Source organism: Peromyscus maniculatus, chromosome 8, assembly GCF_049852395.1.
Source record: "Peromyscus maniculatus bairdii isolate BWxNUB_F1_BW_parent chromosome 8, HU_Pman_BW_mat_3.1, whole genome shotgun sequence".
Taxonomy (NCBI): Eukaryota; Metazoa; Chordata; class Mammalia; order Rodentia; family Cricetidae; genus Peromyscus; species Peromyscus maniculatus.
Window position 1 is genome coordinate 37692668 of NC_134859.1, and position 17810 is coordinate 37710477.

General features: G+C 52.6%; 1 protein-coding gene and 1 long non-coding RNA gene across 3 annotated transcripts; one reads left to right on the plus strand and one right to left on the minus strand.

Moving 5' to 3' along the window:
- Positions 1 to 8912: 8912 nt before the first annotated feature.
- Positions 8913 to 17385, plus strand: LOC121831788 (uncharacterized). The gene is made up of 3 exons (XR_006075367.2): positions 8913 to 9190; positions 15544 to 15833; positions 17133 to 17385. It is a non-coding gene; the product is annotated as an uncharacterized LOC121831788 (long non-coding RNA).
- Il13 (interleukin 13) lies at positions 14424 to 17438 on the minus strand. Of its 2 annotated transcripts, XM_042283992.2 has the most exons (5): positions 17349 to 17438; positions 16793 to 17156; positions 15658 to 15711; positions 14972 to 15073; positions 14424 to 14664 (listed from the first exon to the last, which is right to left on the minus strand). In XM_042283992.2, exons 2-5 carry the CDS (start codon positions 16934 to 16936, stop codon positions 14566 to 14568), a joined length of 399 nt encoding a protein of 132 aa, XP_042139926.1. In that variant the 5' UTR covers positions 16937 to 17156; positions 17349 to 17438; the 3' UTR covers positions 14424 to 14565. The 2 variants fall into 2 exon arrangements, with proteins under 2 accessions (XP_042139926.1, XP_076434486.1); XM_076578371.1 differs by lacking the exon at positions 17349 to 17438 and having other exon boundaries at positions 16793 to 17339.
- Between the last annotated feature and the right edge of the window lie 372 nt (positions 17439 to 17810).

Here is a 17810-nt window from a genome sequence, read left to right on the forward strand (position 1 = left end):
TTCCCCACACCAGCAGTAAACGTGCTGACTGCCATTCGCCTGGGAGTGAGGGTCTCTACAGTGACCCCTTCACTCCCAGCCTCTGTAGAAAGGGCTCTTCACATCCACATGCAGCGTCCCTCAGGTTCCTTACACTGGGATTCCTGCCTGTAGTTCGAATGTCTCCTAACTTCTAGAAGATCGTCTAGAAACATTTGTTGCTAAAGTTATTGTTGGATTACTTTCCCATTATTGTTATTTAATTAATAAAAATTGAATATGTTTATAGCACACAAGCCTGCCTTCCTCCATCCCTCGCTCCCTCCTTCCCTCCCTTCCTTCCTTCCTCTTCTTTTCTTTTTTTAATTTTTAAAAAAATGTTTGAAGGGTCTCACACCAAAGCCTAAGCTAGCTTGGAAGTCATGTAGGTAAGGCTGGCCGAAGATACATAGTAATTCTCCTGCTTCTACCTCCTAACTGTTGGGATTATAGGTAAGAGTCACCACACCTGACTTACAAATATATTTTATTTAAATGTGCCTCTTGTAAATATAGACAAAGCAGCGTGTTCCTGGAGTACTAGAGACACACTCAACACTTGGGAAACCCTTACCAACCAGGCACTGGTTACAAACAACAGGCGAATTCTAGGTCTGTTCCCCTTGGCCAAGAGCCAGAATAAAGGCCAGAGCTCTCTCTGGGTGAAGAAAGTTCATTTTATATATATATTTATATAGCACTCGCCTTTAATCCCAGCTCTTAGTGGCAGAGGCAGGTGGATTTTTGAGTTCAAGGCCAGGATAGCCAAAACTACACAGAGAAACCCTTTCTCAACAAAACCAATTAATTACTCAGCATTGGGTTTTTTTTTTTTTTCTTTTCCTTCTCTGAGGGTCCTCAGGCTCACACTCAGCCTTCATGGCAAGCCTTTGCCTACTGAGTATCTTGATGGCTTCGAAGTTGATCCTTCACTATGCAGATGGAGGAGGGGTATTTTGGTTTTGTTTTTAGAATTATTTTTATTTTATTTATTTATTTTGGTTTTTTGAGACAGGGTTTCTCTGTGTAGCTTTGGAGCCTATCCTGGAACTCACTCTGTAGCCCAGGCTGGCCTTGAACTCGCAGAGATCTGCCTGCCTCTGCCTCACCAGTCCTGGGATTAAAGGCATGAGCCACCATTGCCCGGCTATTTTTATTTTTTATGTGTCTGAGTATTTTGCTTTCATGTGTGTACCAAATGCATACCTGGTGCTTGTTGGGGCTGGAAGAGGGTGTTGGAACCCCTGGAAATGTATGAGCCTCCTTCTGGGTGCTGGGAACTGAACCAAGAGCCATCCTGAAAGGGATGAGGTTCTTTGTTTTGTTTTGCCTTTTGTTTTTGTTTTTCTAGACAGGGTTTCTCTGTGTAGTCCTAGCTGTCCTGTGTCAGGGTACTTCATAATTAATCACTTTGTACACCAGGCTGGCCTCAAACTCACGGAGATCCGCCTGCCTCTGCCTCCTGAGTGCTGGGATTAAAGGCGTGCACCACCACCACCACCACCACCACCACCACCACCACCACCACCAGGCCAAGGGTGGGGTTCTTGAGAAGAGCATTTGGCAGGTTGCTTCTAGGATAAGCAGATGTTTGGCTTGGGTCGATGTGAGGCTGGGGTTGAGCTTACAGTGAGCAGGGGTGGGGTTGAGCTTGCAGTGAACAGGGGTGGGGTTGAGTTTGCAGTGAGCAGGGGTGAGGTTGAGCTTACAGTGAGCAGGGGTGAGGTTGAGCTTACAGTGAGCAGGGGTGGGGTTGATCTTACAGTGGGGGGTTTGAGCTTACAGTGAGCAGGGGTGGGGTTGAGCTTACAGTGAATAGGGGTGCGGTTGAACTTGCAGTGAGCAGGGGTAAGGTTGAACTTGCAGTGAGCAGGGATGGGGTTAAGCTTGCAGTGAGCAGGGGTGAGGTTGAACTTGCAGTGAGCAGGGGTGAGGTTGAACTTGCAGTGAGCAGGGGTGGGGTTGACCTTGCAGTGAGCAGGGGTGGGGTTGAGCTTACAGTGAGCAGGGGTGAGGTTGAGCTTGCAGTGAGCAGAGGTGGGGTTAAGCTTGCAGTGAGCAGGGGTGAGGCATGGGGAAAATGAGACCCAGCAGGAGCTTATCCTCCTTGGCTGGAGGAACCCTGCTAAGAAGGGACACAGCAGGACCGTGAGGGGAGAGCTGGATCCCACAGTGTCCCAGAGGCAAAGAACAGCCACTCGGGTTTCCCTCTGAGCACTTAACCACTGTGGCCGTGTGGGAACGATGCTGAGTCAGAAAGGGCTAGAATGTGGAAACTCTCCGCTCAGGAGCCAAGTTTGGTTTATCTTGCTAGTTTCAATGGTTGGATGAGGCCAGAGAAACGTGGGTGAACTTCCAAGACACCAACAAGTCTTCCCAAAGGGTAGGAGGGGATCGTCCACACCGCTCAGAAGGTGTGGACAGGTGGCTGTGGATGGAGCTGATGAGGCAGAGGTCAGAAAAGTTGGTGCTTGCCCTGTCTGGGACGAAGGAGAGAGAGGAAGGCAGTCTGCAGGAGTTGTGGGCAGCAACTGGACAGGGCGGGAAGGGGACTGTCACAGACCCCATCCGAGGGCCACTGAGGAGTCATGTGCACCAGAGTGTGGAGTCCAGCAGGCAGCTCCTTGTGACTGTGACCATGGGAGGACCGTTAACTCTGGGTCTCAGTTTCCACAGAGTGAAGAGGAAGCTGTGTGCCTCCTCCCTCTAGGGCTCCTGTGAGCACCCAGAGAGCCGTGGAAGGCGCTTAGTTAGCCCTTGTCAACCCATGACTAAGAAAGAAGACTCGGCCTCAGCAGCTTGTTAGGCCTGGATGTTCTGTACCTTCGCACGGGACCTTGGGCATATCCTCAGCCACACTCCCTAAACTGAGGAGTGGCAGCTGTACTTGGTTTTTGAGGTTGTCTTGAGTACTAAGTTTAGGTACTTAGATAAGTACTCGCACACAGTGGGTTCTGTGTCAGGGCACTTCGTAGTTCACCTTATTTTGGGTGGATGAATGGCATCGGAACTTTGTCACCTGAACGTTGTCCACACGCGCCCCTCCCATATGGATCTCTTTTAAGTCTTTGGGCCCCACGCTTGTTTCTGAAGGGTTGGAGTGTCGTCTCCTCAACCCTCAGCTTCATGGACCTGCACCGTGGAGGAGGAGAGGACTCCCTCTTGCCGTGGGCACTTTATTCAGTCAAGGGAGGTGGGTGCAGATGGAGTGTTGAGGGGGCAGCTGGAGCGGGCACAGACTGCGCCGTGGACCCTGACGCGGGCCTGGAACTCGGCTGGTGCAATGCTGAGATGCAGCCATGCTGGCCTTCCGACACCTGCCAAGTCACTCCAGGAGAAAACTTGGCGTCCTCACAGCCCATGGGACAAAGAGAACAGTGTCACCTTCCTTCTGCCATGCAGAGGTCTCTGGAGAAGCCAGCTCCATGCAGACTCACTTCGGTGGATGCCCAGACCTGCCACTAGATCAGTCAAGCCACGCTGTCACAGGCACGGCGGACGAGGAAGGGACAGAACCGACCAGGACAGTTGTGTCCTCGGGTCTGGTGTCCTCACAGCCCGCTCACTTGAGCCGAGGCTTGCCTTCCCTTCTCTCCCTGCAGCTGAGGAAGACGCCCCTTCCAGCTCTTCAGAGGCTAGGAGCTGGGCTGGCATTGCGAGGACCAGGCGAGAGGCAGCGTGTGGGAGAGCCGTGTGTGTGGGCCTATGGTGTAGTGTCTATGACGCCCTGGTGGAAGTGAAGGGTGTTTGGAAGGGAGACCAGGCAGAGGGGGGCAGTTCGAATCTGCACTGGTCCCGGGAGCCCACAGAGTGGGAGAGTGGGAAGGAGCCCGTGGCTTCAAATGGCTCAGCAGCATCGTGTCCGAGTTAAGACTCAGAGTCAGACCAAGGCAGTGGTGGCGCACGTCTTTAATCCCAGCCCTCTGGAGGCAAGGGCGGGCAGATCTCTGTGAGTCTGAGGCCAGTCTGGTCTACAGAGTGAGCTCCAGGACAGCCTGGGCTGTTACACAGAGAAACTTTGTCTTGAAAAACAAAAACAAAACAAACAAAAGACCCAGAGTTGAGGCCTAGCGAGATGACTTCGTGGATCAAAGCCTGATGACCAGAGTTTAATCCCCAGGGTCCACACAGAGGAAGGAGTAAGGTGACTCCCTGTAAGTTGTTCTCTGACTTCCACACAATTCTGTACACACACACATATGTGTGCACACACACCTACACACACGCATATGCATACACAAAGACTCCAGTCAGCCTCCTCTGAATCCAGCTCCAGATGACTCTCCCAGTGACTTTGGGAAAGTTATTATTCTGTCTGGGTGTCCAGGAAAGCCAGGCTGACATTAAAATAGGGGTGTGGGAAAAACTATATGTGTTAATAAACATCAAGTGTTGATGTAGTACCTGGAACATTAGGAAAAAACACAAGCATAAACACATTAGAGAACAAAAACCAAAACCACTCCCAACCCAGCTGTAATCATCCGCCGCCGCTGCCGCAGCTGTGGGAGCAATGTACTTGAACTGAATGCACTCAGGGGTGAGTGAGGGGTCAGCTGTCTGTTGGTGACCTAGGTTGCTGGCCCAGGGAGCTGCCCTTCTGGGAGATGGCAGTTTAGAAGGTGCAAGCTAGTGTCAGAGGTCAGCAATGCTGAACTGAGGGGCCACTGTAGCTCTGAGCATGGAGGAGTTTCCACAGACAGCGTTCTACTGGGTTGTGAGACGTGAGGGGGTAAGAAGAAACCCACTGGCCAGGGGGTGGTGGCACACGCCTTTAATCCCAGAACTCAGGAGGCAGAGCCTGGCGGATCTCTGTGAGTTCGAGGCCAGCCTGGGCTACCAAGTGAGTTCCAGGAAAGGTGCAAAACTAAAATAAAAAAACAAAAACAAAAACAAACAACAACAACAACAAAAAAAACCCATAAAACAGAGAAACCCTGTCTTGAAAAAAAAAAGAAAAAGAAAAAGAAAAAGAAATAAAAACCAAGAAGTGACCCACGAGCCACAGTAATGCTGACAGAAGGGTGGATGACCTGACCAGGAGCCGTGCACAGGCAGGGTCAGAACCCCAGGGAGCGAGAGTCTCAAGAGCAGAAGTGAGGGGTCAGGGGTCACGGTGATGGGAGATAAGAGTGATGAATTGAGAAAACGGTGACATCAGCAGAGTGGCCCCTGGGTGCAGGGGGAACAGAGGTAGGATGGAAAGATCGAGATGACCTAGAGCCTGTGGTGTGGCCTCACACTAGGGAGAGCGGGCTGCGCCATGCTCAGGCTTCAGGGAGGCACCTGGCATCCATAGTTCAGCTTTGATGGAGTCCCCCTGAGCTCAGGTTTCTCGCGCTTAGGACATACAGACCACACTTGCTGCATCCAGCCCATCCCAGCCTCTGCTCTCACCTGGGTTCCGGATGTAGTCAGAGGAGTAAGGGGAGTGGAGATGAGACAAAACTGGTCCTCACATGCGAACCACTGCGGTGGGTAACTGACACCAGAGCGGTACTTTTGTAAATGTTGGAAATTTTCTATAATAATTTTTTCCCCCCAAAACAGGGTTTCTCTGTGTAGCCCTGGCTGTCCTAGAACTTGCTCTGTAGACCAGGCTGGCCTCGAACTCACAGAGATCGGCCTGCCTCTGCTTCCTGAGTGCTGGGATCAAAGGCATGCGCCACCATGGCCCAGTTTATAATACATTTCTTAGAAGGTGGAGAGGTGACTCAGCTGTTGGTGACTCAAAGGTGACTGAGCAGCTAGGAGTGTGTACTATGCTTGCAGAGGACCCAGTTAGGATCCCAGCACCCACATTAGGTGATTTACAACCACCTGGATGTAACTCCAGCTTTGGGGGATCGGATGCCCTCGTCTGGCCTCCTGGGGACAATGCACACACACATACATGATGTTTTAAAAGTTAAAGATTTAAAAAATACTGATATGGGGGGCTGGACACGGTGGCCTCATGCCTGTAATACCAATACTTGGCAGCAGAGGCAGGAGGATCTCTCTGAGTTCAAGGCCAGCTTGGTCTACACAGCAAGCTGCAGGACAGCCAGGACTACCTTGTCTCAGAAAACACAACAAACATTAGAAACAAACAAAACAAAACAAAACAATTGATATGGGGCTTGGAGATGTAGCTCTGTGGTAGAACACTCGGCTAATGTGTAGAGCATTGGGTTCTCCTCTAGCTCTGCAGAAAAGTGTGTATGGATAATAAATTTAAATGTATGAGGCTGGGAAGATGTCTCAAGGGTAAGAGAACTTGTTGAGCAGGCATGAGGACCTGAGTTCAGCTCCCCGCACCCAAATAGAAAAATCATGAAAACCGTATGTATGTAGTAACGTGCAGCACATATTTCATGCATTTTCCTTTGTATAATATAGAGGTATACATACATAATTGCACATATATTGCTCACACACCTCTCCAGAAGTAGACTGTCTCTCACCCCTCTACTGATATGTCTGCCCACCTCTCCCAGCTGGGGCTCTGCAGGAGCCAGGTGAGCAGTCTTCCAGGCCCACCCTAGTGTTCCCACTTTGTACAACTGTAGGGGATCAGCCCCCACTTTTACAACCAGGGAACTCTCAAGCAGGGAGAAGTGGGGAATGTTTAGATAGAAAGAGATATCTAGATGCTGAGAGGAAAGACAGACACACAGGACAGCCTCGGGAGGGCCTGGGTCAACACCCACCAGCCCAGAACTTTATTCAAAAGGGCTTTTTATAACAATGCCAGGGGGCAGGGCAAAAAGACTGCCCCCTGCTAGATATAACCAAGTGTAGACCCTTCCAAACACCTGGTACCCAGGCCCCTGGCCCAATCATCCTCTTATGCAGACCTGCTGGGTACAGCCACTAGGAAACCTCGGGGGGATCCAACACACAACTGTCAAAATGGCTCTGTTAAACACTGAATCAGAAAACTTGCAAACAAACAAAAAAACCTGAGTCAGGTCAGGTGTTGGTGTACATGCCTTTAATCTCAGCACTTGGGAGGTATGAGCAGGTGGATCTCTGTGAGTTCGAGGCCAGCCTGGTCTACAAAGCAGGTCCTAGGACAGCTAGGACTGTTACACAGAGAAACCCTGTCTCAAAAAAACAAACAAACAAAAACCAAAACAACAACAACAAAAAAACTCCAAACCTGAATCAGATATGGCCTAGCTGAGCCCTTTCTCACAGTCCTCAAACTCCTGATCCTCCTGAGTGCCGGAGTTAGGCTCAGCTGCTTCTGCTCAAGACCTGGGCCCTTACAGTATTCCCACCCGCTGCCTCTCTCCTCCTAATGCCCAGAGCTTTTCTCCGTGAGTTCTGTCCAGCCAGACCTCTGTTGTCATCCTATCTCATGAGTGAGGCACTCTCGGATTCCCGTGCTCTCCCCTGCCGCTGGCTGGCTTCTCTCTGTGGCTTCAGAGCTGCCTGACACCCCTGTGCTGGATGCTCTGCTGCCTCACTAGATCTGACCTTGCTGTGCTCAGGAACCAGATCAGTGGTACCTGGTAAGGCTGCAGTGAATTCTGGATGGATGGACGGAGGGATGGATGGATGGATGGATGGATGGATGGATGGATGGATGGATGATGGATGGATGAAGGGAGGGATGGAGAGAGGGAGGGATGGAGGGAAGGAGGGATGGATGGGTGGGTGGGTGGATAGGTAGGTGGATGGATGGGTGAATGGATGGATGGGTAGATGAATGGATAGATGGATGGATGGGTGGATGGATGGATGGGTGAGTGGATGGATGGGTGAGTGGATGGGTGGGTAGATGAATGGATGGATGGATGGATGGATGGATGGATGGATGGATGGATGGATGAGTGGATGGGTGGGTGGATGGATGGATGGGTGGATGGAGCTCTGCTTCAGAGTGGCACCTGAGACTTGGCCCAAGTAACAATTTTTACAATCAGGACACCATGGAACTTGAAGGCAGAGTTGATTTGATCCTTCATGAATTCCTTGCCCTGGACCCTTGGCTAACTGTGTCTTCAGAAAGTCTGGACAAGGGACCCTGATCACAGACACAGAGAGGACTCCACCAAAGCACGGGGCCCAAGGAAGAGGTAACCACAGCAGCCACATGTGTGGACAAGTGTCTGCGTGGGCTGTGGCCCTGAGACACCGGGGAAGACGTTCTCGAGAGAGATCGGGAAGGCTGTTGAAGTCAGCAGGTACTCTCCTCGGTCCCCACGACCTTGGTGTTACTTCAGCCTCAGAACTAGCTGAGGGTCTGTCCCCTGGACATACTTCCCTCCTGTGTCTTCACTACCCACCATGGATCTGAAGGCCTGGAGGCCCAGAGAGCAGAGAGCTCATCTGGCCATGCCTTCCCAAACACTATCCCTTCCTGAAAGAGCTGAGGGTCCCAGGATACTGTTTGTCCCCACTCCAGCCCCAGTCCCGATCTGTCCCTTCCAGGAAGCTCAGGAATGTTCTGCTTTTCTCTAGTAAATGTCTTTGTCCGTGGCCCCACTGGGGAATGGACGTGTACTTATTATAACAAAGTATGTAGCAGAAGCGAGAACACAGGAGAATGAGTACGTGAGAGGTTGCTTTTGCTTCTTTGAAGTCCCCTGAACTCCAGCGTGGGCCTGAGTAGGGCCAGGGACTACAGAGCTGCAGGTCCAGGTAGCCAGGAGCCAGGCTGCGGGGGACAGGCAGGCTGCGGGGGACAGGCAGGCTGCGGGGCACAGCCAGGCTGCGGGGGACAGGCAGGCTGCGGGGGACAGGCAGGCTGCGGGGGACAGCCAGGCTGCTTCCCTAAGGAGGGCTTCAGGAAGAGCTGCGCAGCCCCCACGCACTGGTCCACTGTGATGCTCGAAGCGGAGATGACGAGATCTGCTATATTTAATTTGGGTACCTGCGTCACCTCTGACCACACAACAGCCCAGGGAAGGCAGGGCTGGAGGCGTTTCTTAGACACTCCGTGAGGGGATCACTTTCCACTCGAGATGGCACTGTGGAGGGGAAGGGAGAGGGGGCAACAGAAAGTGAGGTCGTAAGTAGAAAACTGGTTCTGGGATTTCGAATGGCCCCGTCATGGGGGGCCCTCCCTGGCTGCCGAGAAATCAGTTGATCTGGGAAAGTTCGTTGCAAGCCATGCTCTCTGTCACTTTTGGGTGGAGCTGAGAAATGAAGATAATGAGACCTCGTGACTTTAGTTTTCAGAGTAAGAGAGGGCAGTGTGTGTGTGTGGCGGGAGGGAGGGTGACTGTGGACAGAGCTCTAGTCTCCACCAGCCTAAAGCGTGGGACCACACAACCAGGGTGCCCCAAAGCCAGGACACACGGCCAGTGGCACCTGCCACCATCTCCGTAGGGAGAAGCAGGGCTGAGGCTGGTTTCCACTGACCAGCTGACTGCAGGGACCGACACTGGCTATGGTGTGAATGTGACAGCCGACGGCTTGATCAGCCCCATCCTCCTAGCCGCCCTTAGCACTAGGGGACAACCACAGTCCTTTGCCCGGTTCCCCTTCCTCCACCCCAGGGACTGGCCTCAGAGAAACCCTTGAAGTGACTGTGTTTTCAGCACCTTGCCTGACCAGGAGAAGTGCTTGCTGTTGAGTTCACCAGAAACTGAGTGGGTATCTCACTTCTCACCTGAGCCCCCGTCCCTCCCGCCTCCAGTGAAACCTCCTGAGCCTGGGGTGCGGAGGGGCCACTCACCCCACGCCCTGACTGCCGTTGCCTCCCCCGCTCCTCGGGGGGCCCCCAGCTCTTCTCAGCTCCCCAGTCTCTGGGCACTGCTGAGAGCTGCCCTTGTGTGTGGGAGAAAGCTCCCAGCAGCTTCCCAGGGGGCTAGGGGATGCTTCCTCCCAAACTTACACATCTCCTCTTTCTTCCTCCTCCTCTCCTTGTTCCTGACTGGGCCACCTCCTTGTCAGGTAGGTGTACCAGCTTTGTTCTGTGGCCATGTAAGTTATCCTTTGTTCCTGAAGGGCCCAGCGCACCCCATTGAGGACCACAGGTCCCCTGCAGGAGGCACAGTCTGCGGGAAGGACTGGGGCTGTGGTGGGGATGAGGCTGCAGCCCGCTGTGGACCCCTAGTGGCCAGACCTGGCATGGCTGCATATGCACCTTGTATTAGGTAGGCTCCCTTTGGAATCGCTGCGGGACACACACACACACACACACACACACACACACACACACACACACACACACACGGAGAGGGAAGGAGAGGGAGAGGGAAAAGAGAGAGGGAGAGGGAGACGAGAGAGGGAGAAGGGAAGAGGGAGAGGGAGGGAGAGAAGAGAATGCTCAGTGGTGTGTGTGTGTGTGTGTGTGTGTGTGTGTACACATTTTTAAGTGCTTGTGCACCTGTGCCACTGTGTACATGTGGAGGTCAAAGGACAACTTTTGGTTCTCTCTTTCAATCTTAAATTTTTTTTAAGCTTTTTGTGACAGGGTTTCTCTGTGTAATAGTCCTGGCTGTCCTAGAACTCACTCTGTAGACCAGGCTGGCCTTGAACTCACAGAGATCTGCCTACCTCTGCCTCCCGAGTGCTGGGATTAAAGGTGTGCACCACCATGCCCAGCTGAGATTTTATTTACTTTATGCGACAAGAGTTTGCATACCTGTGTACCGTGTGTGCTCAGTGCCCATGGAGTCCAGAAGAGGGCATCAGATTCCCTGGGGCTGGAGATACAGTTGGTTGTGAGCCACCATGGAGGTGGGGGCAAGGAATTGAACCCAGGGCCTCTGGAGGATTAGCCAGTGCTCTTGACTACAGAACCATCTCCCCAGCCCTGGCATTCCATCTTCTTTGGGAGTCAGCTGACCCATGAGCTTCTGGCCAATTGTCCTGTCTTCACGTCCCACATTACCATAACAATGCCGGGGTTACAGATGCCACCAGTGCGTCTGGCCTTCTGCACGGGTTCCAGGGATAGAGTTTAGGTCATCAGGATTGCACAGCAAGTGTGTTTGTCCCCTGAACCATCTCCTTTATTTTGGACAGACTGGCTGACACCTTGGTCAGGTAGAGGGGACCTGAGTAAAGATGAAGCTATATTGATGGGAGATGCACAGAGCATGATTTTCTGTTTTTCAGAAAAGCATTATTCTTGGGGCCTGGGGAGCTGGCTCAGTGGGTAAATTGTTTGCCTCAAAAGCATGAGAAAGAGGGCAGGATGATGCACACTTGTAACATCAGGGTTGGGGAGACAGAGGCCAAAGGATCTCTGGGGATTGTTTACCAATGGCCTAATAGGCCAGTTCTAGACCAGTGAGTGAGAGACCTATATAGAAAAACAAGGTTCAGCTAGTGGTGGTGGCACACACCTTTAATCCCAGCACTCAGGAGGTAGAGGCAGGCAGAGCTCTGTGAGTTTAAGGCCAGCCTGGTCTATAGAGTGAGTTCCAGGACAGGCACCAACGCTACAGAAAAACCCTGTCTCAGAAAAACAAAACAAACAAACAAACAATAAAAAAAAGAAAACAAAAATCAAACAAACAAAAATACCAAAGTGGATTGTTTCTGAGGAACAACACCCAAGGTTGACCTCTAGTTTCTTACACACACACACACACACACACACACACACACACACACACACACATGCACACATGCACATATATACATGCACAGTCACACACACATCATATACACATGTATACATATGCACATGCACACACGTTCACACACACATACATCACCCTTTTCTTAAACAACCAACCAAGCTGGTTGGTGGTGGTGCACACCTTTAATCTCAGCACTCGGGAGGCAGAAGCAGGTGAATCTCTGAGTTCGAGGCCAGCCTGGTCTACAGAGCGAGTTCCAGGACAGCCAGGACTATTACACATAGAAACCCTGCCACAAAAAACAAAACAAAACAATTCATCTAGTTTTTGATTCTAGGCTATGGGCGGAGAAGGATGCCAGATCATTGCTCACCTGACTTCCTAGCAGTACCCCCAGCAGGAAGGATGGAGGAGGGCATCCTCCTCCCCACCTCTCTAAGTTCTGTCTGGTACCATGTCTTGCAGTCCCTAGTCTAGGTGGCTGGTGCTGTGCCAGCCACAGATGGTCCTTGGCAAATGTGACCCCTTTGGCACTCCCGGGAGCCGGTGCTGCCCTGCTGCACACATCCCACACCCGTCTGCAGGGATTTTCTCTCTGTCTTGCAGAGTAGCTGACCCCAATGCTGTTGTGTGGCCTCTTCCCCTCTCTCCTTTGTTGGCAGTGAGGCAAGAAGGGAACACTGATTCCCCAAGAGCTGGTTGACTTCCTGCCACATCCTGGTGTTGCATGGCTGACATGCGGCTGTGAATACGGGAATGGAAGGTTCCAGTCTGCCGCAGGAAGGTCCCCCCTGCCTGTCATTTGTGGTGATGTATAGTGTGTACCCCAATATATTATATACCCTAATAAACTTGCTTGAGGATCAGAGAACACAACAGCCACTAGATTAAACACAGAGTCCAGGCAGTGGTGGCACACATCTTTAATGCTATCACTCACAGACGGATCTCTGTAAATTCAAGGCCACACCGGGAACAGCACCAGGCATGGTAGCACACACCTTTAATCCCAGCACTTGAGATCTCATGTCATTGCTTGGGAAGGACACACATGCCTTTAATCCCAGGAAGTGATGGCAGGAAGCAGAAAGGTATATAAGGTGTGAGGACCAGGAACTAGAGGCTTTTGAGCAGCAGTTCAGCTGAGATCCATTCGGGTGAGAACTCAGTGGCTTTCAGTCTGAGGAAACAAGATCAGCTGAGGAGTTGGTGAGGTGAGGTTGGCTGTGGCTTGTTCTGTCTCTCTGGTTTCTCAGAATTCACCCCAATATCTGGCTCCTGATTTTTTTTTTTTTAATTAATAAGACCTTTTAGCTGGCGGTGGTGGCACACGCCTTTAGTCCCAACACTCAGGAGGCAGAGCCAGGCGGATCTCTGTGAGTTCGAGGCCAGCCTGGTCTACAGAGCGAGATCCAGGACAGGCACCAAAACTACACAGAGAAACCCTGTCTCGGGAAGAAAAAAAAACAAAACAAAACATTAATAAGACCTTTTAAGTCTCCGTGTTACAGTCATCCAGAGTGTGGGTGGTCTCTGAATCCTCCTCCACACCTGCTGCAGAGCTACCCTACCCTTCTCCGTCTCTCTCTGCTCTGGGCAGCATCTCCCAAGGGCTTGCTGGTGCAGATACTTTCACCACTCCAGCTTTTGGGCCAGCAAGGGGGAGGCAGGCCACCTGCCCTGAGGTGCCATCTTCCATGGCCTCGTCTGTCTACCCCAGTCCCCCACATGTCAACTGATTCATCCTGGCTTACAGAGCAGTGATGAGTGGGGTCCAGAAATTCAACAGGCTGTCCCTAGAGTGTAAGTAGCGAATGCCCCATCAATAGAGAACATCCAAATAGGCGCTGTCGTGGACAAGAGCCGTGTGTATAGGCAGGTGGCTGCTGAAAAGGGCAATGTGGGCCTTGGCTCCCCCCCAGCATGCACCTTGGGCAAACCTCCTGCCCGCACCACGTCTCCGGCTCTTATGTGCCTCCCACTGTGGCAAGGGAGACCTGAGACTGTGTGGGAGGTGCAGACACAGCTGGCCAGTCATCGGGAGATACCCAAGAGGTTCCCCGCCTGCTCCAGACATCCCCCTTGAACCCCAACTTCCTGGCCCAAGCTCCCTCCGCTCACCACCAGTAGACAGGGGGTGTATCCTCTCCTCGCCCCTCCCCCCCCAGCCCAGAGGGTTTACTCTCACCCCAGGTCTTGCCCTACACCCCTTCTATCTCCTTTGAGAAGCCTGCCTCATCCTGGGCTCCTCCTCAGTCTGGAGCCCACAGGCCAGCATCCCCAAGGACCAAAAGAGAAGGCAAAAGCAGGCAGGCCTATCTGTCACAATCTTTATTTCCAGTTTCTAGTTTGACAGTCCATGTTCAATGACAAGCCCTCCCCTCCCCCCGCCATTCCCCACACATCACCTTAAGTGTAACAGGCCATTCTTCCATATATTATTAACTCTTTGCTAACCTATTTAATAGTTTAAATATAAGGATAAAACAATAAGTTACTTCATGGCTGAGGGCTGGTTGCTGCCGGCTGGCAGACAGGACTGTGGCTGTGGCCTTCCCTCCTGTCCCCTGCCTGAGGCGAGACCCCGGAGGCCCCAGTGAGGTAGCAGAATTGTGTGTACAGTGATTATTGCCAGGGACCCCGAGGCCCACTGCTTCGGGGCTGGGGCCCCACGTCTCAGGGCGCAGGCAGCAGACCATTCCCCCACCCCAATACTGACAGACTCATTTAAATAACATACAACCATAATAAATAAGATCAAGAAGAAATGTGCCCAAGCGGCTCTCCACCTCAGTTGGCCTGTGTGAAGCAGGCCACAGGCACAGGGATGGACCGACAGGGGAAGTTGCCAGGCCGAGTCCCCCGGCACTAGGCAGGCGGTACAGGCCGAGGTCAAAGCTGAGGCAATCTCATCCCCTCCCAACCCGCCTCCCAGCCTCCCAAAGAAATGTCGGATGTGAGAAAGAAAAACAGCTCCGCAACTGAGGTGACCAGGGCCTGTCTCTGTGGTTTTCTCTTGTCACGGGAAGGTGCCGTAGCGAAAAAGTTGCCTCGAGTAGCTGAGCAGTGTGGTGATAAACTGGATCACTTCGATTTTGGTATCCGGGAGGCTGGAAAGCTGTAAGACAACAGAGAGGCCCATCCATTAGAGGGGACGCCAATGTCACGGACAGCCAGCACTCACCAGGGGCTTTCCAGGGACTGTCCCGTACAATGCTCCCAAAAGTCCCTGCCAGGGGGGTTCTGGTTTTGCCTCTTTACGAATGTGGAAACTGAGGCTCAGGTAGAAATTGGGAGCCCTTAAGCCCAGGACCAGTGACTCCTGAGACTGGGTCCCGACTGCCACAGTGGACCCGCTCCTGGGTGGATACACACGTGGGATGTTCAGCCAGGCTAGCAGTAGTGAGGGATGGAGCAGGCCTTACCCCAGCCGACTTCCGGGTGCAGAGTCCACTCAGTAGCCTCTGGGTCTTGTAGATGGGTTTGCAACTGGAGATGTTGGTCAGGGACTCCAGGGCTGCACAGAACTGTGGGAGGAGAGGGCAGGTGTTGGGCCTGGCTCAGGTTACCGGAAGGCAGCTGGACTGGCCAGGTGGGTATGGGGGGCGCAGAAGGAGCCTAGATTATGAGGAGTGAATGGGTAGCTTCCCAGTTCTCAACCTGTGGGTCATGGCCCCTGTGGGGGTCATATATCAGAGATACCCTGTGTATCAGATATTTACATATGATTCATAATAGTAGCAAAATTACAGTTATGAAGTAGCGATGAAAATAATTTTGTGGTTGGGGGTCACCACAACCTGAGGAACTGTGTTAAAGGGTCGCAGCATCAGGAAGGTTGAGAACTTCTGAGCTAGAGTCTCCTTTACAGTTGCTTTCTGTGAAGCAGGATCTCATTCTGTAGCCCAGGCAAGCCTGGAACTTGCTATATAGTCCAGATTGGCCTCAAACTCATGGTAATCCTCCTGCCTCAACCTCTCAAACTCTGATATTCCAGGCATGCGTCGCTCTGAAGGTGGTTTGCAAAGCCCTGGCTGCGTGAAGAGGGCTCAGAGAAAAAAGAAGGCCAAGACCCACAGCCGCCTCCACATCCCAAAGCCGGGCTCCTTACCCCGCCAGCTGTCAGGTCCACGCTCCACACCATGCTGCCGTTGCATAGCGGCGTCTGAGGAAGCAAAGAGACCATGAGTAGAATGGGGGCAGGAGTCACGGGCCAACCCCAGCCAGGCCAGGCCCACAAGCACCCCGAGTGTAGCACAGAGTCGGGCCTGACAGCCCCTCAACCCGGTAAGCTGGGGCAGGAGTTAGAGTCCAGGGACTGAGAGAGGAACCTCGAGTGGCTATCGGCAGGGAAAGTGCCTCATCTGAAGCCTGCCACAGTCTGGCCAGGAGCATGGGGGCCTACAGAGAAGGCCAGGGTGCAGTTTCGTAGAAGGGTGGGGGAGGCTGCTGTCGACTGGGTCAAGCCGGGGCTGAGGCAGCAGGAGCCCGATGTATCTCTAGTCTGTTCTCTGGGATGCTATGTTAGGATCACACAGAGGAAGCCTCATATGATTCTTGCAAGGCTTGAGTCTAGACTGTGGCATTAACCTCCCCCAGCCTTACAAAACGAAGCCGCTGTGCCTGCCTCTGGAGCTATCAGAAGGGACAACACAGCCTAACACCAGGCTTAGCAATAATCAATGGTGTGAGCTCATACGCCAGTGGCGTAGGAAATCCAGTTGGTAGATGCCAATGGCCCCGCCATTTTGAGAAAGCTCTCCACTTTGGTTAAACAGGGCAGTTTCTGGGAACCACAGTAATCAGCATTCCAGAACTAATGCAGCCCGTTTTCCTAGATCCTGGGCATCCCCCAGCCCCACTCTCGGCCCTCCTTCTGCAGAACCTTGATAATGACTGGTCATCATGGAGCTTCACGGACCACCTGGCACTCTCTGGCTCACCGTTCCTTGAATACCCTAGCAAGCTCTGGGTTCACATCCCAACCCTCCCCTGTCCCTGTAACTAGCCTAGACTGTGAGAAGTCTGGGAGCTGTCTGCTTTCCCCATCTAGAAACCTCTCTTCCACAGGTTCTCTTGGAGTAAATCTGTCCAGTTGTAAAGGTCTTTCCTTTGGGGGACCCTTCACTGACCACACTGTTGCCCCCCACCCCCAAGCTAGCTTCTCTCTTCCCTCTATCATACATACACGGCCAGACCCGGCCTGCTCAGGACGTCTTCCGGGGAGGGGGAGGTGTGTTACTCACCCTCTGGTCTTGTGTGATGTTGCTCAGCTCCTCAATAAGCTCCATGAGGGCCACAGGGGGCGTCATGGGCCGAGGCACAGGGCCGGGGGCGGCGAGACCACCAAGGCAGGCGAGGGCCAGGACTGCAGTCACCCAGAGCGCCATGAAGCCCAGAGCCAACGAGAGAACCAAGGCGCAGAAGAACTGTAGGCTGGCTTAAGCTGGTGGCTTTGTGGACGTAGCCTGTGGCAGCAGCTTTTATAAGCCCAAGTGGTGACGCCTCACCCCTGGTCGCTGCCTTGTTGGGCATTATCTGAAAACCACATCTTTACTCATCTTGATTTTTTTTTTTCTTTTTTAGCTTTTTTGGAAAATCCAGTGCCGTCTAAAGGAAAGAGTCTGATTTAGTGGATTTATTGAGAAGGGTCTGGGACAGAGTTTCCAAGATAGCGGTGGCTTATTTCCCAGGTGGGCATCAGCAAAGCCAGATTTCGCCCCGAAAATTCCACCTGGTGGCCACCACCCCAAGCTCCTGGGCAGCCAGCCCAATGCTGACCCCTTTGGGTCACTAAAGTACCTGGCAGCCTCTGGGCACATGGCAGTATCTGTCTTCTGTGAGAATTGGGACGTTTCCTTCTCTTTCTCTACCCCCCCCCCCCCCCCCCCCCGCCCCTTAATTTCAATGAACACATCTCATAATTCATCAAAGGACATAGAATTCAAACAGGACAGAGAGAGTAAGGGAAATTCACTTCCGTCCACCCCACTGCTCCTCGGCTTCGCAAGTGGGAGGGACCAGAGAAGTTCATACTGTACAAAGTTGATTGTGACGCAGCCAGCCCAGGTATTCCCCAGACCTTTCACGTGTAAAACTGTTCTGATGCCAATTCTATCAATGGGCAGCCTTCTCTCTTGGCCACTCTGCTGGCACACTACAGCTGGGTTGGGTAGGCATCAGGCTGCTCCAACTCCAGCCGGGTCAGAGAGCATGGACTTCGCTGACCTGGCCGAGACTGGGGCCACCACCCTTGCCTCCCAG

Excerpts from the sequence above, each read along its gene's own strand:
- Il13 (XM_042283992.2), bottom strand. The coding sequence starts at position 16,936 with ATGGCGCTCTGGGTGACTGCAGTCCTGGCCCTCGCCTGCCTTGGTGGT. Across the intron at positions 15,074-15,657 it reads TGGACCTGACAGCTGGCGGG|TTCTGTGCAGCCCTGGAGTC; the intron begins GTAAGGAGCCCG and ends CTCCTCCCACAG. Across the intron at positions 14,665-14,971 it reads GCACCCGGAAGTCGGCTGGG|CTTTCCAGCCTCCCGGATAC; the intron begins GTAAGGCCTGCT and ends GTTGTCTTACAG.